The sequence below is a fragment of the Furipterus horrens genome, unplaced genomic scaffold (genome assembly GCF_987537825.1).
Source record: "Furipterus horrens unplaced genomic scaffold, mFurHor1.1.pri manual_scaffold_7, whole genome shotgun sequence".
Taxonomy (NCBI): domain Eukaryota; kingdom Metazoa; phylum Chordata; class Mammalia; order Chiroptera; family Furipteridae; genus Furipterus; species Furipterus horrens.
In genome coordinates, this window is record NW_028327177.1 from 113,573,846 (window position 1) to 113,599,484 (window position 25,639).

The 25,639-nt window shown below is 41.9% G+C and overlaps 2 protein-coding genes and 1 non-coding gene across 10 annotated transcripts in view; 2 read left to right on the forward strand and 1 right to left on the reverse strand.

Annotated features, from left to right (window-relative positions):
* Window positions 1–8,715, reverse strand: part of CEP63 (centrosomal protein 63) — a 46,505-nt gene extending 37,790 nt beyond the window's left edge. The window contains exons 1-3 of one of the 5 annotated variants that reach the window (XM_090284308.1): window positions 8,193–8,475; window positions 5,987–6,024; window positions 843–911 (exon numbers count right to left, since the gene is read on the reverse strand). In XM_090284308.1, the coding sequence (XP_090140434.1) occupies window positions 843–911; window positions 5,987–6,024; window positions 8,193–8,441 (356 nt within the window). In that variant the 5' untranslated portion in view covers window positions 8,442–8,475. The other 4 variants (XM_090284305.1, XM_090284307.1, XM_090284304.1 and 1 more) reach the window with 4 other exon arrangements.
* On the forward strand, window positions 8,569–16,774 carry ANAPC13 (anaphase promoting complex subunit 13). Of its 4 annotated transcripts, none has more exons than XM_090284310.1 (4): window positions 8,569–8,744; window positions 9,479–9,575; window positions 11,436–11,561; window positions 16,092–16,774. In XM_090284310.1, the coding sequence occupies exons 3-4, from the start codon at window positions 11,463–11,465 to the stop codon at window positions 16,215–16,217; spliced, it is 225 nt and encodes a 74-aa protein (XP_090140436.1). In that variant the 5' UTR covers window positions 8,569–8,744; window positions 9,479–9,575; window positions 11,436–11,462; the 3' UTR covers window positions 16,218–16,774. The 4 variants fall into 4 exon arrangements, with proteins under 4 accessions (XP_090140436.1, XP_090140435.1, XP_090140439.1 ...); XM_090284311.1 differs by lacking the exon at window positions 8,569–8,744 and adding an exon at window positions 9,062–9,198; XM_090284309.1 differs by lacking the exon at window positions 9,479–9,575 and having other exon boundaries at window positions 8,578–8,744.
* LOC150005083 (small nucleolar RNA SNORA70) lies at window positions 14,894–15,028 on the forward strand. The gene has a single exon (XR_016512515.1). It is a non-coding gene; the product is annotated as a small nucleolar RNA SNORA70 (small nucleolar RNA).
* Window positions 16,775–25,639: the final 8,865 nt, after the last annotated feature.

A 25,639-nucleotide genomic window follows, 5' to 3' on the forward strand; every position in this document is an offset into this window, starting at 1 on the left:
ATAAACCTACTTGAGGTGGAACAATGTTGATAAATAAATTATCAGAAGCAAAGAACAGGATTTCTGAGCTTTTCCTTTTAATGTTCATATTAAGGTGATGACTTACCCCACAAAATATTTTGTCATCCTTTAAGAGTCAACCTAAAGACTAAGTCCTTTGGTCAAACACAAAGTTGATGTCTGAAGTCTGGCTGTGAGTGAGACTTCGACAACCACTGACTAGAGCTTTGGTCATATTTTAGGAAAGCCTTTAGGAAAAATCCAGGCCAGCATATGCCACATTCTCAGCTAGCCAAAATAAAAGGCCTTGGATGCAAGTAGACTATTGGGGAAATAACACAATTTTAAGAGCTATTGCAAGAAATTCATCCTTGAGTCAGATTTATTTCAACTATTTTTTTTCCACCTTATTATTAGGAACTTACTGCAACCTATCTGATTATTGTAAACTTACTGATGTCTTTCAAAGTTTCAGGACATGCCAGATATTACAGAGCTGGAAACAGAAGTGGACACAGATGTAAGGGATGCAAAAAGGTTTCCAGAAACACTCACAGAGCTGTAACTACTAAGGCTTAAATACTTTTTAAAAAGAGTATTGTTCTTAGTGTCAGAAAGTCTCTGTACTTCTGTTTGCTTTTAAGAGTAGAGCATTTAAAAAGGGATAAAAGCAAGCATCCAGGCTAACACCCCAGGGAGAGATGCTATCCACAAATAACATAATCAGCTCAACTTTGGATGGACACTTTTGTTTCTGTACCCAAAGCACAAAATGGTCAGAGGCATAACTCAAACATGCTGTTTAAACTCAGTGAGAAGCTTCAGGACAAGAGCAAACTTACCCATCGTGTCCTCGATTTTGTATTCCTTCCAACAAAGCCTCCATCACCAAATCCCCTTTGCTTTGGCAACTGGAAAAGCAAAAACAGCACTCAGGAGAAAATTCAGTTTTTAAGTTCTAACATTTCCACTGACAAACTTAAGAATGTCAACGAAAGCATACAAATAACAATAAGAAAATGCAGCGCTTCTTAAGATGATTGAAGGAGCAGTCAAGGAATATCACTTCAAAAAAATATTAAGGCCAAATACATTGCAGAGTAAAACAAAATAACCTGAAAGTGCTCTGAATTGCTATCCCTACATGACTGAAATCAAATACCTCATTGCTGTAACCCTACTTCCTAACCCAAGGATGGAGGTGGGCTGCTAGAAGCAGAGGCACACTGACATACACCCTCATTCAGGAGAAATTGGGGGTCACACACGACACAGAAAAAAAGTGCAGTTTTATAAACAGGTTGAATGCCCTGAGCCTGAACTTCTTGGTCCATCACAGGAGATACTACCCACCCTCAAGATGACCAACCCTTGAAGCTTCTTAGAATACCGTCCCCACCCCTGAAAGGTAGCTACGAGGGCCCTCCCTCCTCTACACTGCATCCTTCCCAGTCCTTAACAGGATCTTTCATAGGAGTTACACCAACACATCCTTTTTCCTTACTATCCATCTGTCAAAGGCAGAAAATAATTTTATTCATCCCTGCAGCTCCAGAGCTTAGTGTGCACTTCAGAATGGCATGCGCTGGATTTGTTGGGCTGAACTTCTGTCAATTCCCCGCCCTTTTATCTACCTCCCAATGCAAACGGGCCGTAGCTGGAGCACTACAGAGAAGGCTGGCAGAGAAAGAGAAGGGAGACAGAAAGGGAAAGGGAAAGGGAAAGACGCCATAAAGAAATGAAGGTAAGGAGAGAGGAAAGACCACCCTTAGATTCAGAAGTGCCAAAGAGAAACCTACTGTAGGTTTCTCACCTATTATCACAATAGTTCTCTGAGGATGCTTTCATCAACAAAGAATTCAGTGCTGTAGTAACCACTAAATACGCAATGATAAAAGACATGGCCCTTTTCAAGGAATTAACAGTCTGGTAGGGAAAAGAAAATAAGCAAAAATCTCTCCCAGAGGGAAAATATAGTGACAGACATTCTGGAAACACAGAGGATGAGAAAACTGGAAAATACGACCACTGAGTGTTATTTGCATCCATTTCTGGAGTTCTAACAGAAGTATTAAACTATTCATGCATAAATAAGGCAGAAAGGGTTTTATTTCCAGTTGGCTTGTCCCTCATTAGAGAAAATAAAAAACTAAAGAGAAAGGTTGTCATGTTCTACCCCACTTTTTCACACCATGACATGGCCAATTACAACACAACCCCGATTCCGAGTGCTGGTCCACTCTCGAGAACTGAGAGGCAGCACCCAGCACCATGTAGATGGAGGTCCAGGATACAGTCCTGCTCTGCAACTGATTAGCTTTGTGTCCTTGCACTTCAGTTTTTGCATCTGTAAAATGAGGCATATGAACTGTAATCTCCCAGGTTTCTTCCAGTTTTTTCATGGGATTCTAATAACCAGTTAAACGTCCACTTGTAACTAGCATGCTCTTGAAAACTATACATGGATATTTATTAAATATGTAGGAAAGTGCTAGTCTTCAAAATTATCATTAGTAAAATTATACTTTAGGTAATGTTATTTCTGAACATTAACACACTTAAAATATATATTATTAATACACATTTAGTAATACATAATACATTGATATGTTTTCTGGATGACATTATTTAATAATTAGCAATATTTATAACAGAAGCTAAAAGTCATTGAGTGCTCAACTGTTCTGCCTTGTATATATTGTCTAATTTATTCTTCACAACACTCATAAAAGGTAAATACTATTACTTTGAGGAAACTCAGGTTTGGAGGGTTAAATAACTTGACTGGTAAACTAAAATTATAGTTGTAGGATACAAACATAGGCAGCATGATTGCCCAGTCTCAGTCAATGTACAATCGTTATATATTTTACAGTATTCCAGATCTTAAAACACCTTTTGGTGTTTTGGTTCTTTTGGTTCAATAGAGTCTTCTTGGCAATAATCAAAATCAAACCAAATTGAAAAGTCTGAATACAGGAAAAAATGTAAGCTGAAGTTATGACATGACTATCATGGTCACCAGGTGGCGGTAGCACAACAGTGAAAACAGCCCACATAGGGGGAAACATTTCCATTTCAGAAATCAAAATAACGGTCTAAGACCAAGAGATCTCTGTTTTTAAAAGGAGGTGGGGGAGACCAGCAGCATTCTCTGTGTAAAATAAAAGTAATCTTACTAATGTGTAATGTGTTTCTTTAACAATACTCTCATCATCTTTTTGAGCAGCTGTCAAACACCATCAATTCTCATTCCTTAGGATCGGATAACCAGCAAGGACTCAAGATTGTCTGTGGACCTTTCTCATTTCAGTTTCTCATAGCTACATCGCTAATTCCTTTCCTAACCAACATGACCCTCATTCAGCTCTAGCCACTATGTCATTCTGCTTTCTTCTTTGCCTGTGCCATGTGATAATTATGTAAAGTTAGATATTCTTTGTTCATAATATTAAATACAAATTTAAGTAATTACTGTTTGGTAATCTGCCACTCCTGGCCACTAACATCAATGCTAATGTGGTTAAATGGAAACTGTAGTTCTACAATTGTTATAGGGCAAACTTAGTAATTTCTGCATTTAGACCAGGATATCAATGAACAAAAGTTATTATTAACTCTTCTTTGGAATGAAGGCTGTTTAAAATCAGTGAAATCTGGAAGAGGATGGTTAAAGGAAATACAAGCTTTTCACCAAGTCTGGAAAGCAGGGAAACACACTTTAAATCTTAGGGGAAAAAACAATCCAAATAGAATATCTGATAATAGGCAAATCCTTGAAATTCATTAACATATTTTTAGGACTTTAGGAGCTAGAAAGGACCTGAAAACCTCCAATTTAACCTCTTCATTTTACAGATCAGAAAAAATACCTAGAGTATACAGCCAAGATAAAATTACTCAAAAAATGGGACACAGGAAGAAAAAAACTCTGGATAGAATTACAAATAAATGTGTACTAACGGAAGGGATATGCCTACCCATCAAATTTCATTTAAATGAAGATAACAAGTGCTCTGTCCCTCGCCTGCTTTGGTGTTACTAGGACTGCAAAGCTCTTGGCTCTGTCAGATACACTATGGCTGCTCTAATAAACAATCAGTATAATTTACCATTGCCCAGAAAGCTCCCCTAAACTTAAGGCGGGAAAAAATCAGCAGATAAAGTATCAAAGAAATTTTCCAAAATAAAAATAAAAATTTAAAACACTGCCTAAACTGTGACTCAAAATCCAGAATAAGGGGAAAGACTGAAAAATCTGAGTAAATACACATTTTTACCTGGAAAAAATGCCAACAGCAAAGTTAAAAGACAAATGACAGTGATATTTGAAAGTTTTATCGCAAAAGATTAATTATCCAAATATATAGAGAACCTAGAAATTGAGGGGGGAAAACAAATCTATAAAAAAATGGGTAGAAGGCATGAACAAGTAGCTCATAGAAAAAGAAATGCAAATGACCTTCAACATATGAAAAGGTGCTCAATCTTGCTCAGCAAATTTAAAATACACTAAATTACCCTTTCTTCTGTATTAGATTAATCAAAAATCGAAAGTTTGACAATATACACTCACAAGGCGTGGGAAGACAGGCACCCATGTACACTGCACACGGGAATGCAAAATGATACAACCACTATAGAGATTTTGGCAATACCTAACAACCAATATATATGCATTTATTACCCTTTGATCCAAAAATGCCACTTCCAGGAAACTATCCCAAAGATACATTGGCAAAAATACTAAATCGCACATACATAAGGATATACATTTCACAACTATATGCAGTAGCAGGAAAAAACACAAATGCCTATCAACAGGAAACTATTTGAATATTCACCCACCAATGAAACATTATAAAGCTATAAAAAAGGATAACAATCTCTACATACTTCCATGGAGGGATACACGGGGCATATATTATTAGGTGAAAAAAAGCAAGACATAAAACAGTATATGTAAATACTACCTTTATCAAAGAATAGATTACATATATGTGTGTATATATGTATAAAGTAAATATATATAAAAGGTATATATATGTGTTTGTTTTTAGGAAAAGATAAACCCAAAACTGGTAAATATGACATCAATAAGAAAGAGAATAAGATGGAGAAAACAGGGATGGAAGCTGAACTTATCAGGATGTACTTTCCTTTAAAGATAACTTGTTTCAGATAAATTATGCTAATGTTTTACATATAATAAAACACATCCAAATGGGAAAAAAGTAGAATTGAAAGAATGAAAAAATAAATAAATCAACTATCAACTAGATATCAGGTTGGCAGCCTAACCATACAACATTGTTTCATGTCTTTAAAATGCAATAATTGTACTGTACATATCCAAGTGGAATATATACTAAGCATAAAAGAGAACTGCAAAGAAATCCTGAACACTATTTTAGAAATCATTGTTGATAATAAAATTGGTATTGTTATTTTGAAACAGTTACATATAATACAGGGTAAGAAAAAAAGTAATTATGTTAATGGCATTAGGCACCCATATTTTCAAAAAAAAGATACAAATATAAAATCAAGTATGCAAAAAATCCTATAAAATTAAAATTAAATTGGAAATATCAATGTGAATTCTGTACATTTCTCTTTTAAAAATGTATTTCCTAATTCTGGTCACTGTAAGTCCTAAAACTAATGACCAACCTAGCAGCAAGAGTACCTCTAGTACCCAGACTCTGTTCTCTAAATACCATCTCCTACTCAAAGGAACCAGGCTTCTTGGTGGCTGGAAACGTATAAATGGCCACGAACACTTTTTATCAGAAAATGAGAGAATTATCAAAGGCTGCTGGTCATATTAAAGTGGGCAGGATCAACTTAAAGGGGCCACCACTAGCCAAAAACAAGATATGAGAATTAAAAAAAAAAAAAAGGCTACCAATAGATTGAAACAGTTTAAATTTATGTAAGTCAATAAGTTGATGATTTTTAAAAAGGCAAAAACCGTCATGGTTACCTTTGGAGGTTGTTAGGCCACCAACTCATTACTGAAGTCTGAAAATAGAGGGAAAGAATTAAGCATTTTTCTTGCCTTTCCTGTACAAATTGTATTTTAAACAACTGATGGTAGTCAAATAGCGCATGGGAGAAAGTCCTTCATGAAGGATTTCCAGCGAATAAATACTGAAGAACTGACAGAATTAGAAAATCACCATATTACAACCCCTAATGCAATAATGGATATAGGCAATCTAAATCCATGAAAAGATTCTATCAGTAAGTGAAAGGGGTTCATGTGGAATTTCATGATGGATGGATGGGGCTGACAACACCTGGAAACCCACTACTCAGCTCAAGTTTAACATCACAACAAGATAGACAATTCATTGTGTGCTTGTGATAATTAATGCAACAGTAAGTATATTAATTATCTTCTATTTTAGGAAATCTTCTATCCCCGCAAAAACAACAACAAAAAAGTCAAGGCTGAACCTGATCAAGCTTCTAGATCAGTGATGTTCAACAGAACTTTCTGCAATTATGGAAATATTTTATATCTACACCAAACGTTAGCCACGAAACATGTGTGACTACTGGGTACTTGAAACCTGGCTAATTATGACTAGGGAACTGAATTTTTAGTTTTATTTTAATTCATTTGAACAGTCACAGCTGGCTGGTGGCTACTATAAGTAGATAGTGGAATTCTAGATCTAACTATTGGTTTAAAGGAAATAGATTTACGTGTTCAAGGATACCATGACGATGCAATCAGCTAAATCTAAAATATTAAGGGGAAAAGGAAGGCAAGGGAACTGCTATATTTAGAAGATTTAAAACGTGTATTGACCAAATGCAACATGTGTATCTCTATGGGATTTTGATCTAAACAAGTTAATTATAAAGACACTTAAGGGACGGTGGGAAATTTTGAATCCAGACTGAATACAGACATTATGGAATTTTTATTTAGTTTCATAAGTGGGTGACAGTACTGTGGTGTTGTAAAACTGAAAAAAACAAACCTACTCTTGGGAGAAAAAAACCTAATGTAACATAAAAATAAAAAATTCAGTTCCTGAAACGTATGTCAATGTTGGCTTCAGCTGAACTTCAAATCACGCTTTTTAAATTTTTTTAAGTAGGAAGCTCTGAGAGTGGACTGCTGATGCTGTCACTATCGGCCACCTCTGCTGCATAGAGCAGGAAGGACCGAGCACAGGTCTTCCTTTTTAATGGGAGGAAAATGGCACCAGTACAATGAACATACAGTTGTTGCAAATAATTTTTTAAACCAGAAATCTATATACATGTTAAAGAACACTGTGACTGCATGTTTATAAATCTCTAGTACATTTCACATTGTATATTATACTTATCTTTGTTGATACAATCAAAGGGCAAGGTCAGGATAAGATGGTACTACACCAAATAAGAAAATAATACTTTATTATATCATTAAGCTACAGCTTTAAATCTAAATGTAAACATTTGAAGGTAACGTGTAGTTGATGGTCCTTATTATGATTTCCTTTTCATATCTATAAAATTAAGTACAAGCATGTGGGGGAGGGCGACTGTGTAACTATAAGGTACCTACCCCAAAACACGATTAAAATAATAACACTAAAGCTTTCAGCAATCAGATTAAGAATCAAAAAAACCACTTTGTCCCAATAAGTGTACTGTAACTACAAATGAAGACTAGCCACTGACAGCAGATTCATCTTCACTCTCTGACGTCGTAAGACACACAAGAAAAATCACATTATGAGCCTATATTTGCCACCTTCGATATCTTCATTATTAACCTATTCCTAAGGAATCATTCCTTTCTTTCACACCCTCACTCCATCATTTACTTCCCATCCATGACTTGCATGGAGCAATGCATAATTCAAGGTTCCCCAACTTCAGTCCCTCACAACTTCTATCATATTTGTCCCTTCTGTACTAATATTAACGTTTTTAAACCAACTCACTTTTTTAAAATTGCTAAACTTCCCACCATAAATGAACCGGATCACCTCCCTTTGATGACCTAAGTTGCAACAATGCTACCAATCTAATCAGATAGGGCACGCTAGGCGGGAAGGTGGCACTGGGTATCCCTCCCCCGAGGAGAACGGACCCGCGGCTGGCTCTGCCCGGGTCGCTGAGGGGTCGGGAGCTGCTCGCCCGCCATCCTCCCGTCGGCCCAGCCTCAGGGAAGGGCTGAGCACCTGGCTGGCCCGGACGGCGCGCCTGGGAAGGCCATATCCGCCTTCGCGGGTTCGCGGGGCGTAAGCGGCGAAACGGAGGGGCGGGGCGCCGCGGCGAGCCCGAGCCGGTGGAGGCGGGTCTGGCGGCCGGCGGGCTGCGGCGGAAGCCTGCCCCGGGCCATACAGCCTCTGGGCCGCCAGCACCCCCGTGGCCAGGGTTGCCTCCGGACTTGGACACGCCCGCCCCTCGCCTGCCCTCCGTGCGCACATGCGGTTAGGGGACTACCGCGCGCGCAAGCGCGCGCTCGCCCGAACCTTCCCGCCGTTACCTCCGGCCGGGGGAACGCGCGCGCGTCACCGCCAACCTGACGTCCAGCCTCCGCCGTCGGCACGTTTGTTCCGCCCCCGGCCCCCTCATTTTTAATGGAAACAACCTTCTTCCTGATTCCCACCCACCTCCGCTCTAGCAAATAGGCTCACTCACATCCGGGGATCGGAGGAAAAGGCGTGCAGATCACGTGGTGCCAAGGGTGGGCTCCAGCGGCCGCGAGTACAGTGCTGGGTCGGGTGCTGGTAAGGGTTTTTCCGCGCCCCTAGCCTACCTAGGTTTTGGAGGGCGGGAACGAGTTTGTTCCACCGCGTCACATTTTCCCCAGTCCCATCTTCCGAGGCTGATATCCTCACTTTATCTGCCTCATCATTGCTCTTATCGCACGCTTGGTCGGATAGAAAGGAACTTGGGTGGCGGGCTTGGACATGTTCCTCTGTCGCCTACCCTCCGCCCCCGCTTTCACTCTTGGTATATCCAGCCTGAGGCCGGAAGTCGATGCAGCGGGGCAGCCTCACACACCTGTACAGACGGTGGTGGCCCGCGAGGGTCATTTCTAGCGAGGGAAACGGCTTTCTTGCTTTGATCTTGCAATTCCGTATCTACAGAGTTGGGTAGAAGGTGCCCCTGCCCTGGGGAATGCACGCACCGCGTGTCTGGAAAGAGCATGAAACAGGCAGTAAGACAAGATACTCCTCGGTATCGTTCAGTGTGCATAAGGACCTGGGATCGGGGACCCGGGACCCGCGGAGGGGTGGGCGGCGCGCTCCACCTGGGTAGGAGCAAGACCTCCTGCAGGAACCAAGTTTTAGACCGACGGGGACGGGGGCGGGCACAGGACACAGTATTCCAGGATTGGGACTATCACACGTGTAAAAAAAGTTTGTTCAGGAAACTGGTACTGGTTAATTCTGCCGAGGGTAGCAAATGCTTGAGACCGTGGCCGCGTCCTTACATTGCCTCTCATGATGCTTTCCAGCCCCTTAAGAGTGAAAACACTTTAGCGCCTAATTCTCGAAATGAGATGTTGACCCTGATGACCTAACGCCCATGTTGAATCTGGAAGGAAAGTACAGGTTAGTGATGGGGTATAAAGGCGATTAAGTGCAAAGGATGAAAAGTATAATAGGATCAGAGGTGCCTGCAAGAGTAACGGGTGAAAAACATTGAGTCCAAATTGGGAGAAGTGTGTTAAGTAGTCATTGATACAAACTTAGACTAACAGTTGGAGGTGACAGTCCCTGAACAGTCGGTCACAGCGTCGACCAAACAAATATGTGTTTGGTGGATCATAAGGACAAAAAGGAAATATTCGAGGGAATGACTTGAGAAAACTATAAAAAAGGGGGAATCTATGTGGGCCTGGGGAAATCAGGTTTTGATCAGCAGAGAAAAAGGCAGAGGGTATCCCAGAGGCCAGAACATATAGGACAAAGGAGTGGCAGCAGGAAAAGGAGGGCTCTTGTAAGATAGGAACTCAGGAAATGGAACTGGATCTGAGACTAAGGACCTCTTGTGTGTTAATTTCCTAAAGACAGGATCCTTCTTGTTTTGTGTTATTCACTGGGTGATTCTGGAGTAATTCTTGTGTGAAACATCAAGATCTCATCTGGTTTGCTGGTTGCAGCAATACTGGGCACCTTTTGCTTCATTTTGCCTAATTCCTTGTCATGGGGGTAAAAACCCTTCCCCCATACCAATCTGTATAATTTTTACCCAAGTATTAGGGCAATTTTCCAATTATACTGTTGGGGACAAGCACAGGCCTATATGAAGGAGATAGATTTCACTCCCAAAGATTGTTTTGTGTATGAATCTTCATATAAGAAGTAGGGGTAACTGGGAGTACCTTTGGTGCCATTGACTTCCAGGCCATCAGGAGTGCTGTTCTATAGCAGGGAGCAGCACAATAGGGTGATACCTATGACGAAAAATAGCCCAAATTGAACCCTGTCTGCTGTGGCTCAGTGGATTGAGTGTTGGCCTGCGAGCCAAGTGTCACTGGTTTGATTCCTGGTCAGGTCAGATGACTAGGTTGCATGTCAGGTCCCCAGTTGGGGGCATAACACTCTTTCTCCTTTCCCCTCTCTAAAAAATAAGTAAAAAAAAAAACCAAACAAACAAAAAATAGCCCAAATTGGAGACAAGGAACCCAGAGGTACTTTCCAAGCTGACTACAGCCATTTAGGAAAAAAAGGGGTGAGGAGTCAGCCGTGATAGGTAAGCATCTTAACCAGGCATTAAAGAGTACACAACATTGAGAATCAGAGGAACCCCAGAGGGAAGAAACAAGCCGCATGGGGTCCTACCACTGTGGTTCACCTGGAGGTGTTTCTTTCAGGGCCCCGCCTGCGTGCCTTCTTAAGAAAGGAAGCATGTCCTTTATAAGCTTAGCTGAGGATTTCTGTCAGGTCTGTGGTTGGTCACTTTGTATAACCCAGTTCAGTGTTATCTCAGTATGTGCATATAGCTTCTTAGCCTAAGAATGCCAATACTAGAACCAAGGCAGGTGGTGAGGCCAGGAAAAATGGTGCAGGGAAGGCTAGAGGGACCTGAGAGGAGACCTTGTTATGAGTCAGGGGCTCATCAAAGGCCTCCTGAACAGGTAAAGGTGCATGTACAAGTTAGGAGAGAAAAGCTACATTCTAGATGTCTTATGGTGTCATAACAGAGGACCTCAGATATATTGCCCTCCTGTCACACTGTGGCACTGATTTGTCAGCTGGACTGTGATGTCCAGTGTACACTACAAATCATCCATCACTGGAAAGGGCAAGGAGGAGTGGCATTGGGGGACAGAGAGGAAGGACTGTGGTCATATAAACAAGTTATCACCTGACCCAGTTGAAAAGATGAGTCTTTCCCAGGGCGATGTTCAGGCTAAAAGGCCAGGGAAATCCTAGTGCTGGATTACAACACCTCTCTTTGGCTTACAGATTTGACAAAATCAGAGCTGCAGGAGAATGGACAGTGAAGTACAGAGAGATGGAAGGATCCTGGATTTGATTGACGATGCTTGGCGAGAAGATAAGCTGCCTTACGAGGATGTTGCGATACCACTGGTAGGCAATACTTTGTGCTAAGGATGATGGGTTAAAGATATAACCTGGTGGACCCTAATAGAGGTAGAATATCAATGGGCAAATAAACTAGTAGAGTGAATAAATCTAACTTTAGAAGCTTCAGGAGAATATCTAGACTTTTTATTTGGAGAGAAATGTGGTTCAGAGAGCTGACGTGACCAGCTCAGTTAGGGGTCATTTCAGGACTGGAACCTAGGTCTTCTGCACCATTTCCTGTAAACTACACCAAAGCCAATAAGCCAAACAGTGAGAGTTCAATGCATAAGAATACAAAGCAGTGGCATATAAGCTATGCAGTATTTCTTACTTCCCTACCTGTGGCTTGTCAGTCTGTTGACATTTTTAATAACTCACATTCTTGGAACACACACCTATCCTAAGTTCCCTGAAAAATATTCAAAAGACATTTGGCTTTTCTTCTTTTGCCTTTAGACCAACGGTCTCCTATAATACACTTTTTTACTCTCTGGAAAACTGTCCCTGCGAGGAGTTTGTTAAACCTTATGTAATAAATGATCTAAAAGGTTTGCCTGTATACATGCTTAGTAACTACCCTGTTTGTGTTACAGAAGCCTACAAAGGACAAAGAGATCAGAGACCAGGGACGGTTTTCCTTTAGAATATGCCGACTGTCCTGAGAAGAGCTGTCAATAAGATACAGCTTACAGACAGCTGCTGCTATTACAGAGAAAGGAAATTCAGTTCACCTACGTTTTCATTTAAGAAAAAGAGGTGATAATGTGTTCAGTGACTAATACCCATATAAAATAATAAGCCAGAGCTTAGTTCAAGTTTAGAAAAATAGTTAAAAGAGAGAGTGTAATGAGAATTACTCAGAGAAGGAAAACTCTGATTCCAAAAAACCTCCGCTGCCTTGCGGCATACCTCTTCAGGGGAAAGGCTAAGGGAGTAAACCCCGACAGAAAATCCGGAGCCGGAGTCCCTAAGGCGGTTTGACGTTGTAGTCAACACCGGCAACTCCTGCGGCGCACCTGAAGCCAAGCTGTATTGACTCCATCTTTCCCTTGGACCCTTAAGCTGCGAAGAGAGGGGGGGTCTGCTGCATGGGCAACAGCAGACCCTCCATATCACCCTGCCCAGGCTCTGTAGCTTCAGCTTCACTGGAGAGGATACTCCAGCGTCATCGCAAGATGTCGATTCAACATGGGAGGAGACAGATACCGTGTCACTCCCGAGTCGGACTGCACAACCATTCTCGGCGGTGCAGATAGACTCTTAAGAAGCTACACCATCATCTCTCGAGACGGACGGCTGCCGACGACGAATGAGAATTACAGCTGCCACTTAGTGAATGAATACCAGTTTTATGCCATGGACCAGGGTTGAAATTTGACATACATTATCTCTAATCTTGAAACGGCCTTGCAAGGTCATGGTGGTATCCCTGTTTTATGGAAAAGAAATAGAACCAGAGAGGGGAACTTGCTCGGGGGTTGGGTAGCTGAGAAGCTGGACTTCACACCTAGGTCTGTGAGGCTCCAGACCTTGTCCTGCAAACATTGGTTTCTTTCATTCCACAGGCATTGTAATAATTATTATAATTATTTGTTTATGCTTGTTACCTCTCTAGACCCCCAGTGGCTAGATCATGTGCCAGATTATGTGAACGTAAGGTATAGTTTCTGCCCCTGGAAGTAACACATAGAAATATATAATTACAATAATAAGAGTTCTAAGTGGGGGTTGTGAACAGCCACTGTAATATAGGAAGTGGCTCATTGCCTGGTGGGCTTCAGCAGAGGCCTCAGAAAGAATGTAATGTTTAAGCTGGTCATAAGGGAGGACCAGAATTTTAGTGGGGGTAGACAAGTACACTCTAGCAGTGGGGATGCACGTGCAGAGGCTCAGAACTTTAAAAGTCTTCAAGAGAGTGTGAGGTATTCAGTGTGGATGGAGAACATGTTTGTCATGTAAGGTAGGCATGAAAAGTTGACTTGGACCAGATTTTGAGAGGAACATTTGATACCATGCTTAAACCTCATCCTGGGGATATTCAGGAATGAATGGTCTTCAGAATAGAAGTCTGCCATGCTTAAAATCAGGTTTTGGACAGAATGTCTGCCATGGAGAAGAGGGCAAGTGGCAGGACAGAGAGACCAATTAGGACGCCATTGCAATGGTCTAGGCAATGGAGGAGGGTCTGGACATGCTTATGGCGGGATCTGGGAACCATTTGTGTGGTAGGGGATGGAGGAGAGGGAAGTCTCCATGCTGACTCCCAGGTTGCAGCGTGGCCCTGTCGCTAATCCATGTCATTTCCCTTGTCTTATGATTCTAAGGCATTGTGCTGCCTAACAAGTCACCCTAAAGCATAGTGGCTTAAGACAGTAGCGACTTATGATTTTGTAGCTCAGCTGAGAGGGTCTTCTGGTCTTCACCAGCCTGGCTGCTCCCTGCTGGACCGGCTTGTGTCTGCAGTCAGCCAGCAGGCTAGGTGGAGGCCAGCCAACTCGGGACACTTCCTTGCTCTGGCAATTAAGCAGATTGTGAGCTGGGACGATGAGGTGGCTAGGTCACAGTCTCTCATTCTCCAGGAGACTAGCCCAAGACCGTGGCCGTCTCAGGGTCCAAGAGCACCATCAGAGCAAACTGCAGGCTTCTTGGAGCTGAGACTGAGAACCGACCCACTGGTACTACACCTGCTTTCTCTTGGCCAGTACAAGTGACCTGGCCAGTCCCCATTCAAGACTGGAAATCTAGGCTGCCTTTTCTTTTCATAAGAGTAGCTGCAAAGAATTGTGGTCATTTTTACAATATGCCATAATAGATAGTTGCATTTATGATACTTTGTTTTCCAGGCACATATGCAATTTTATATGTTGGCATTCATTGCCAAGAGACAATAGTGACCAAATGAAAGACATTATTTAGAACACATATCACAGATGGGTTGAAGTTCAGCAACATGGCCTGCCTTTGAATTAAATAATTTATTAAGCAAGGACTTGTTTATGCTTTGTCAGCTATAACCAATTATCGGAACCAAACTTTCACTTTAATTTGAGCGTATTATTGCTTTACAATAAATGATAGTTCTTTTCAATTTGTGTAAGTATGTTTGAATTTCGGTCTTAACGTTTGTAGAGCAAGAAGATGTATGTGATTCAAATATAGTTGTCATATTATAAATAAATCATTTTATGTATACTGAACATAATTCTAAATGAGAAAAACATTATATTCATGTACTATAAATTGGAATCCATTGGAAAATCCAAAATCTGGCTATGGAGGAACAGTTTGCTGGTGCTAAAAAAATAAGTAAATTCATATAATTAAAAAGAAATATCCTGCAGCCAATTAAGCCGACCGAGCTCTTTTACCCATGGGGGCCCGGTGTGCAATGTCTGCAAACAGTAGCATCCTTGGTAGTGTATGCAGCCTATTGCTAGTATGGGTTGCTTTAAGGGACCTTGGATACAGCCCTTAAAAAAAAATTTTTTTTAAATATATATATATATTGGTATTGGTGAACTCTGATACAAAGCAGAGTCCTGGTAGTAATAAATTTAAATTTAAAATATAAGGAAACTTTCTTAGAAGTTCTCACCACACAAAAATGGTAACTATGTGAGGTGATGGATGTGTAAACTTATTGTAACAATTTCACAATATATGTGTGTATCATATCATCACATTGTACACCTTAAATTGACAGAAATTATATGTAAATTAAATCTCAGTAAAGCTGGGGGAAAGAAATATATGTGTATATGAAAATTATTCCAGATTCTACACTAAGTGGCCCGTGCTTACCATTTTAAGAAAATGCTGGCAGGGTATGAATTGGTCCTTCGCCATGCTTTATGTTGCGCGGCTCCACCACTAGGGGGTGGTCTCACACCGTGTTACATTTTCCCTGCTCCCCCATTTAGCTCCATTATAATCCAGGCATGTTGCATGCAGGATAGTTTTTTAATACATTTCTTGTGCTTAAGGAATATGCCAGAAAATGTGATATTCTATTAAGGTACTCCCCAAGGCTCTTTTCAGTTTCCCAGCCACTAATAATAATAGCAAATAGTCCTTGAGCACCAGATGTCCCACGTAAGGCTGAGCACTTGTTCTCAATTACCGCATTTAATTGCACAGCAGTCCTGTGAGGTGATGGCTACACTTTTCTCTTATTTCCAAAGATGAAACAAAAGCTCCAAGGGTTTGAATACCTTTCCTGAGTAACTCAGCAAGCCATGGAGTCGTGGGCTTGGATCCTGGTGGCTTCTGGAAGTTTGTACCCTTAGCCTTCTGCCATGTGGCCTCCTGCAGAACAGCCATGAGGCCATCAGTCCTTTCTGGAGAGGACCTGAGTGATAATTCTGGTACTTCCTCACATCTCTTTATTCTAGCTTTTTCTTTAGTGTACATTTCTATCAATGATGCTGCCTGTTTCTAGGAGCTCAGTTTTTAATTCTACATGCTCTTAAGTTTTAAGGAGTTGGTTAAGGTCCAGGATACTGTCATTCTGAATGTCCACTGTACCTTTTTCAGAATGAGCTTCCTGAGCCTGAACAGGACAACGGTGGCACCACAGAATCCGTTAAAGAACAAGAGATGAAGTGGACCGACCTGGCCTTACAGTACCTGCATGAGAACGTTCCCCCCGTGGGAAACTGATGCCTGGTTTCCTTCTCATGGATGGGTTTCTTTTTAATACATAGATACAAAAGGTTTTCTTTCAGTCTAATTAAAATCTTTTAGTGATAGGTCAACACTCAAAAAATGTACACCCACCTAGTTCGTGGCAGCAAAGTGCAATGTGCGAATACCAGAATGAGGCACTGATGGAGATTTCTCAGGAATGCAGAATACTTGGCTCTTTGAACCTCAAGTTTTTCATTCCCTAGCTTGTGTTTAAACATGTTTGACTAAACATTTGCCTTGAACTCCAATTTTGCTTTGCTGTCAGAGTTCAACACTTCCCAACTGCTCATGTGTCCTGTGACAGGTGACAGAAGATATGAGAGGGAAGCTTAGAAAGAGGAAGCCAGCATAAGGAGAACAGCTAACCTCTCCTGGACCCCATTGGAGAAGCACTCGGAGTGGATGTGTAGGAGGCCTGGAAATGTAATAGATATTTAGAAGCACATTCACTGACTACTGGGATTCCTGAGATTCCCCGTGATGTTTTCAAACGTTGGCTACATTAATAAATTAGACGGTATCTGACAGTTCCCTCTGCTTGCCCTACCGCTTCTTTTGATGCTTCTAGAAGGGGCCTTGTCTAGATGGACTATTAGTTTTATCCCTTAATGGGGTTTATCTTCTCAGAGCCCTTTGAGGCATAACTGAAACACCCTGGAGTCAGTATTTAGTTATACATTTGTATGAGAACTTGTATTTTGCAAAACATACATATCTCTTGGAATTATTGGCCATAGTTAAGTGGTATCTGTCTTATTCTCTATCCAGATTGTAAACTGTGGGAGGAGGCCCTGGCTTATACTTCTATATCCACCATCGAAAAACCGAAAACACTGAATAATTGAAATTTCTCTTCTCATCCTGTTTTTAACGGATTTTTCTGTTTACCTAGCTTTTAGGAGAAAGATGTATATCACAAAACAAGTGAGCTGAATTTAGGATTTCAGTAATAACACTGTAGCAACTCTCCTATAATCCAGACCCATCCAGGCTGCTCTCCCTGTGCATCATAGTTTGCTGAGAAGTTATTCAGCTCAGAATAAAGACCCCAAGGCACCGGTCCCTCGGAAAACTAAAGAAAACAACCTGGTAGAAAAGAGAATTACGATGTTTAGAAAAAAAGTTATATACCAAGAGAAGGCTTTTCAAAAACAAAGTACCTAGAATGTCCTTCCACATTCGAGTTAAATGAGGGTTTTACTGTAACTGTGGTATGTAATATCTAAGAGTTTAACAGACATACCTATGAATCTAGCTTTGCTTGTGGGTCCAGCCTTTCCCAGGAATATTGATAGACCAGTAAAATGTTCAAGTGGTCTTGATTTCAACTGAATCAGAGTATACTACCTTTGAGGTAGATAGCTGCTGGTTTATCTGCTTTGCTTATTACCCTCATCTGAGAACTGCTCCCACGCCAAGTTTGTGACCTGTGAGATGGAAGAGTCATGGCTCATTGTATTAGGAAGTAGAAGGCCAAACCTGGGCCAAATTAGCTGGGGCTTTGGAACCTGCTCACTTAGGACTGGCTTGAGGATGGTGGGCACAGAGTCAAGGCTGCTGTGGTAGGGTGGCTTTCAGCCGTGCTTGTCAGACACCCAAAGAGGAAGGTGCAAAAGTAGGCAGGAGGCTCTGTGGCACCTGGACTCCTGCAGCTTTTCAGGGGAAAGCACTTGTGTTCTCTGCGGGAGGCACCTGGCTTGGTGCTGGGACTATAGCAGAGAACAAAATAAGCACAGCCTCTGCTTTGTTTAGTAGGATAAACAAGCATTAAACCAAGAACCATACAAACCTGTGATTTCAAATTGTGACATATTTTGGGAAGAAAAAATAGAGGATATCACTTGGGTTGTGTTCCTAGAAGCAAAGCCTAAGGCACTTTCTTGCTTAAGGGATTTATAGAGGTGCTGGGAGAAACCTGTGAGGGTAGCAGGATAGGCAGGGGGAAAGGTGGGGCTTCAGCTGAAGTCTGGCCTCAGGCAGATCCCATGGGAGCTATGCAAAGTAATGGCACCTAGAGTTTTCCCACTTTGAGACCAGAAGCTAGGCCTCTGTATGCAATATGCTGTTGGTCAGTCATTGGCTGTGTCCCTCCTGCCATCCCCCAGGCAGTGCATAATGCCAGGGGACGTGACTCTCCAGAGAACAGGGCAGCTCTGAGCTTTTAGAAGCTAACACACAATAGCCAGGGAATGGGTGCAGTCAGATCAGGTAGAGGGCATCTGGGCCCTGCAGGGCAGAATGTATGACTGGAGAGACCTGATTCAGATCGGATAATTGTGGGGAGACCTTGTGATAAGTGGCTTTTATAGCACATATTTTGAAATTTAATTTTGTTTCTGAATTTTTCCCACTGTCCAAGTGGCCAGGCCATTTGTGTTTCCTGTTCACGGCAGAAAACAGAGTGTGCTCAAAAGCCACCCTGTCCTTGTTTGGGAAGCAAGGAAGGGAGGGAGAGAAGGAGCCTTTTAAGAGTAGTAGGAAGCTGTGCCCCAGGGGCTGGTGGTGCCCAGGGACATGGTGAACTTCAGAGATTCATGGTTGGGGATGCCCAAAGGACACTTGAAGCTCAGCACTGAGTCTTCCAATTGAGACAAAGGCCCTGATGCATTGGAGCTACCTTCTTCAAGGGCGCTTCAGGTTGACAGTGAGGCTAGCAGCAGCGACCCAGATGGAATGAAGAGCAGAGGTCCTTGCCCACTTTCCAGATCAATCATGAGCATCCTAAAACTTGTGAGACCCTAAGAGAAGGCAAGAACACTCCAGTGACCACAGATTTAATTTCTGCTTCAGCACAGCACAGTGAGGCCAAAAAGATTTGAAGAAAATGTGATATTTCTTGTACGTTCCTTAAGTTTGTGAGCCAGCACCTGTAGGATGCGTAGGGGGAGGACTGGGGGGTTAAGGAATGATTGCAGAGAGGAAATGGCATAGAGCTGGGAGCTGGAGCTGACATTACAAGCAAGGTGGGAGGGCAGGCAATAGGAGTTGGGGTGGCCTGATTAGATTTTCTATTTTAAAGTATAAGTCACTGGTTTTGAGCAGGTGGGAAGAGAAGTGGAAAGACCAGAGCTTTGCAGTGGTTCAGGTGAGAGATGATGGTGGCCTGGAGATGGAGATGGAAATAGAGGAACTCGGAGCAGCTCTTACAGGTAGAACTGTCCAGATGTCCCAGTGAGAGGAATATTTCATAAAGAAAGCACCACGGGTCAGTTTGTGTGGTTCTAAAGAGACTTGAGTACCCAGTGTGAACCCTTCCCTTGTGACCCAGGGGTGAATTCTCTGAATCAGACACAGGACTCCAGATGCAGCCTCTGGAAAGAGACTCTGGGTCCAGGAGCTGCCCATCCTTTGAAGCCCAAGATAGACCCACTTGTAAATAATACAGTAACAACAACAATAGTTATCTAAATGCTTCTGTGTGCTTTAGACATGTGATCTCTGGCCCCATGTTTACTTTGAAGGTGTATATTTTTATCCTCATTGATCAAGAGATAGTGACTTAAAATTAAATGACATGTTCCAAGTTAAAAGACTTATTTTAAGTCACTCAGTTTGTAAATGAATTCCAACGTAGGCTGTCTGATCCCAAAACCCGTATCCTCTCCCTAGACCACGTGACCTCCCCATTCTTAAATGGGAAGAAAATTCTATCAGAACATTGAGAACTTCAAAATTTTAAACTGGTTTCTATATAATTAAGATAACTGAAAGAATAATTTTTATTAGAAACCTGGGAGTCATACAACATTTAAAACTTCAACCTATTACCAAGCCCGTATATAACTCATAACTTCAGCAGCGTGAATCATATTGTTGTCACTGGTTTTTATACGAGGTTAGATCCCCAGAGTATATTTTCCAATTTTGGTACATTGAGAATGGACAGTTTAGTCTCAATGCTAGTTAGTACTGTACCAGCAGGGGGCGCTCAATTCCTGTAAATCTGAACCGCTGGCAGATCTTTTAGTAAACTTGAAACTGAGTAGACTGAATAAATGTGTTTTGCTTGGAAGTTAATCTGCATATGTGAATCCCTGGGATCCTGGCCACTCACCCATCGGGCGGGCAGCTTACCTAGTGGGCGCCTCACCCATGCTCCGTAGGAGGCCAAGTGAGGGCACCCGGAAGACAAAGGCAGTTCAGAACTTTGCCCCCCTGTGACCCCAACTTAAGCTCTGAAGCCAGGCCTGGGGACTCTTTCATTAAGCTTTTCCCTAGGTCTTTGTATTAAATCATTTAGATAATTTAGGCATCATTCTGAATGACTTTTTCCAAAGCTTACTTTTTTGGTTTGGCCCTGCCTTACCCACAGTTAAATTCTTCCCCCAGTTCCTTGCTGCCCCATAGGCCACCAGTGAGCTCCTGTAGAAAGCAGTGGGGAGCTAGGGGCTGGCATGGAAAGGCAAGACGTCGTCTCGTTGTTCCACCTATTTATGCACTCATTGGTTGATTCTTGAATGTGCTCGGACCAGAGATCAAACCCACAGCCTTGGTCTATGGGGATGATGCTCCAACCAACTGAACTACCCAGCCAGGGCCCAAATGGGTTGTCTTAAGGAAGCTTCATGTCTTATGGCCTTCCTGACCCCAAGTAATAACCTTGGCCTTTGACCCCCAGCCAACAAAGACTGGCTTTGGAGGCATGCAACCTGGGCAGTCACATGATTCCACACTCAAAAGGACCGACTGTGGCTGTCTTGAACTCTCAATTATTTTTGATCAAGGGACCCACGTTTTCATTTCATCCTAGGCTCCATAAATTATGTAGCGGGTCCTTAAATCTCTGGCAACCATCTGTAGGGGTTCCCTGCTGGGTGGTGACTGACTTGACCCAGCAAATGCCCTTGCCTTGGGATTGAGAATTCAAGACACTGTGAGAGTCGTCCTTTCAGGTGACAAAAAAGCAGGCATGTCCTGGAGAAGCAGCAGGAAAAAAGCTGGGGCAGACTTCCAGGCTCACTGCATATCTTGTTTCCCTAACTCAACTGGGTCCTATGTCATTCCTGCCATGTGAACACTAGCCTAACTGACCCATGGGGAAAAGGAGAGGTACAGAGTGCTGCAAGTGCAGCAAGACAGACTTTGTGAATGGCTAAGAGCATTGGAAACAAGGTTATCACCTAATCTCAGGACATGTCCTTGCCCCAATTTCATCTGGGTCTTCATTGACTACTATATGAACTTGCACTCTGTCACCCTGGGTATAGCAATGAAGTTGTCTCAGAACAGCTTCTGACTGAAATGAGATACCAGAAGCACAATTACAGAGCTGGGAACGATGGTCAACACATTAGTTTATGAAGGGTTTCTACCTGGGTATTTACTTAATTTATCCTATCCTGTTGAACCATAGGGGAAAAAAATGTTTTTATAGGTCAAAAATTGTCGGTCACAATTTCCTATGTTTTTAGCTAATTTTATCCTTACCTAGAGCCAGCTGACCACTTATACTTACAAACATGCATACACACACAACGCACAAGACCGGATTTGATGGGTAGAGGCAGAGAGCTAGGAAAGGGTGGAGAATTTGAAAACAACCAAATGACTCGAAAGGAAGTGAAGGAGGTGGGTGTATAAACCCATCCCAGTTATTCCATGCCTTCCCTGGTGACTCAGATGCCCTTTATCATGATGCCACCACCCAAGGGCAAAAGGGGTTTTCCTCCACCCCTGCCACAGTCTTGCCTCCACTCTTGGCATCTCTGCTACTCTCCTTCCCACCTTCACTTTAGTACCCAGCAGTTCCCTGCCCGCAACACCATGCTCACAGACCGGTAGTCACACTCCCTGGCGTAGTCGCCACTGTGCAGGGAAGAGTGAGGTGGCAGCATCCCTGCCTCTTTGCCAGTTGGGATGCCCTGCCATCTGTCATCGACTAAGACCCCACTCCCAGCTCAGCCCAGACAGAAAGGCCCACGGGCACTTCTCCCCAGACTTGTGTTCCTATCTACTCTCCTCCCGGCCTCTTAGAGGGCTGTGCACGTGTTGAGACATTCCTTCCTCTCCTCTCACAGCTCCTGCTCACCCAGGGCTGCCTTCTTCGAGGTTGGGTGCTCACGAATCTGAGTTCTTAGCCTAGGAGGATAGGCGACACTGGCTTCAGGAGTATGAGAAAAGTGAGCATCCAGCTGGGTTGAAGAGTCCCAGATGGAGTGGACTCTGGACAGAAGGGAAAAGGGCTGCAGCTCTGGTCCCCGCTCCTCCCACTGACCACTTCTGACCTCTTCACCCAATTTCTCTCTTCCTCTCAATCAACCAAGCAATCAATCAACCTTTATCTCTGTGTGTGTTCCTACTTCATCCTTTCTTGCTGCTTTTCTCCTTCTCATTCAAGCATTTATCTAAATATCTTACCCTATGCACTAGACTTATCTTTCTTTTTTAAAAGATGTTATCTATTTATTTTTTTAGAGAGAGGGGAAGGGAGGGAGAGAAACATCAATATGAGAGAGAAACATCAATTGTCTGCCTCTCCTATGCACCCCTTCTGGGGAACCAAACCCACAACCCAGGCACACACCCAGACTGGGTATCAAACTCAAGACCCCTCACTCTGTGGACAATGCCCAACCAACTGAGCCACACTGGTCAAGGCTAGATTTATCCTTCTTCTTTCATATTGCAAATACCCTTAAAGCACAACTCATATCAAGTTTGCTCCTTGTTTTATTTTATATAATGTTATTTATTTGAAATTACGTATAAGTAAAATGTATATAGGCTGCTGCAAAATCTAAAGGCTAAGAGTACAGGCTTTGGAGGCAGAAAGACCTATGTTCAAAACCCAGTGTAGCAAGAACCAGCATCCCCAAACCGGTTATTTACCTTCCTGAACCTCAGTTTCCTTGTTGGAAATAAGGTTGATATGCCACTTACATGACAGGCTTATTGTAGGAAAAAAGGAGGCAATGCAAGTGAAGTGCTTAGAAGTTGCTGGCACATGGTAAGCACCTGATAAATATCAGCTGTCGTTTGTTTTCAATATAATAAAATAAGCTTTAAAATGAGATCCACATTGATATTCAGAAGTCAAACAGAGAATAATTTCAATATGTAAATAACCATTCCCAAATAACCCTCAGGGATCGTTTTGCATGGTAGAAACAGAATAAATCAGGAAGCAGAAAATCTGGGTTCAAGTTTTAGCTCCTCCACACACTGGCTGTGTTATCAGGAGTCTGCCCGTCACCCTCTCTGAGCCCACATCACAGGGTTGGGGAGTAAAATAAGTACAACGTATTCAAAACCATTTTGTAGTCATGAAGAACTCTATGCACCTAAGTTAAATATAATTCATTTACTTTGTAAATTTGTAGTTTATTCTCAAATTCATGTTTCATATAGCTCCTCATATATGCACTAATTTAAGCATAAATATACAGATAGGCATATCTGTATATGAATTTGCATAAAAATGTTTTTTAAGTCCAGAAGAAAAGACAGCAAACTTAATTGGCAATCATTGCCACTAAGGATAAGATTAGACTGGCTGAGGAAGGAAATTGTCACATCTTTATTTCCTTCTGAAAAAGTGGGGTTATGGGAAATTTTCAAAATAATAATGTAGATATTGCCAAAATAAGAACAGCATTGTTTTAAAAATATTCCCACTGCTTCTGAATAAAGATTTGGAATGTACATTAAAATTTGTGTCAGCATTCAGTAATTTTCATTCCACTATCATTCAGGAGCACTCTGGCAGATGCAAAGACAGATCAGACACAGGATTATACCTGAGATTCTAATGTGTTAGACCAGACAGAATGCTTATCAAAGAGCCATAATCTAAGAAGAAAGAGGTCAGTGTGCGTAGTGCACTGTAAGTGCTCAATAAATATTTACTGGAGAAATGGACAGACAGACAGATGGATGGATTGATGGGTGGATGGGTGGGTGAGTGGGTGAATGAAGACATGGAGCTAATGTTCTGGAAGAGGAGAATTGGAAGAGGAATAGATCTACAGCTGAGGAAATTTGGAAAAGCTTTGTGAAAAAAGATAGCCTTTGAAAGAGAGGCTTGATTTAAACATTGAGAGATTCAAAGGGGAGCTGGGAAGGTAACTTATGGTGATGATAACCTGTCATTTCTAATTTAATAGCAATTTTTCCCTCCCTCTCTTCCTTCCAACTAAATGGTGGAGCTGGTGTGTTTGGAAAAATGTGGGAAATTTTTTTGGTTGTCACCATGACTAGAATGGTGGGGAAAGTGGGTGTCAGAGAATACTGCTGCATGTAATGGTAGATTTGCCAGGACTCCTAAATATACTGCAATAAAGTATTGTTTTATCCAAAATACTGACAATGGCCACATTGAGAAATACCAGTAGGTGAGAGAAGCATCATAAACAGATCACTACAAGGTCATAAAGAACCTGCTGACATAGAGATCTACACATGTTTTCTGCTTTTGTAGCCAAATCAAATGGTGTAACCCGCCTCCTAGGCAAAGGAACAGGGAAATAAAGATTGGAAAGGCCCGCTGGGAATGCTGAGTAGACAGAAAAGTAGTCAACAGAGATTAAATATTGGTCTCAAGGAAAGGGAACCCAGTCCAGGTTTTTGATTAGGGGAATGATCTTGCCCTATTTGTGCTTTAGGAAATGTCAAACCCCTATTTTTTAAAGGCTTTTAGAGAGCCAAAATGTGAAATGATATATTAATTTTTTTAAGCTTTACCCTGCCTTTGCATCAGAAAAAGCTAAGAGGCTACTCTATATTTTAAAAACTTATCATATTTAAATTATAATAAAAACAAATTCATCCAACATATTATTCTAGAACAATTTGCTTTCTATTTAAGAAAAAAACTAAAATTAGATCCCCACTTCATGCCACATTCAAGATGGTTTGAAGAATTAAACATAAAAAAATTATAAAGATATTAGGAGAAAATGTAGTTGAATGTTTTAGGAACCTTGGGGTCAGGGAGGCGTTCTGAAGTTACAAAACCTAGGAATCTGAAAATAGATAAACTTAAGATTTCTACATGACAAAAGATAAAATGTTAAAAAGATAGAAATGCTCATAACGTATAACAGACAAAGGATCGTTTTCCGTATACCCATAAAGCTTCTATAAATTAGTAAGTAAAAGATAACACAAATAGGAAAATGGGCAATAGGTGAAAACAGGAAATGCACAGGAAAAAGCTGCAAAACGTGAAAATATGATCGCGGCAGGTATTTCAGATCGATCCACTCAACTCCATGCCTACCACTCTCCAGCTTGCCTTGCTGCATGCTGGAGCTCGAAAAGCTAATGGAGGCAACTGCCAGCCAGGGTCCCTTAGGGCTGAGCTTCTGCATGTGACCCGGCTTTCACTGGGCAGATGTAACCTCAAGAGAGCTACTAACCCAGGTGGGGTTAAGGGGTCCTTATTTTTTTGTGTTGGT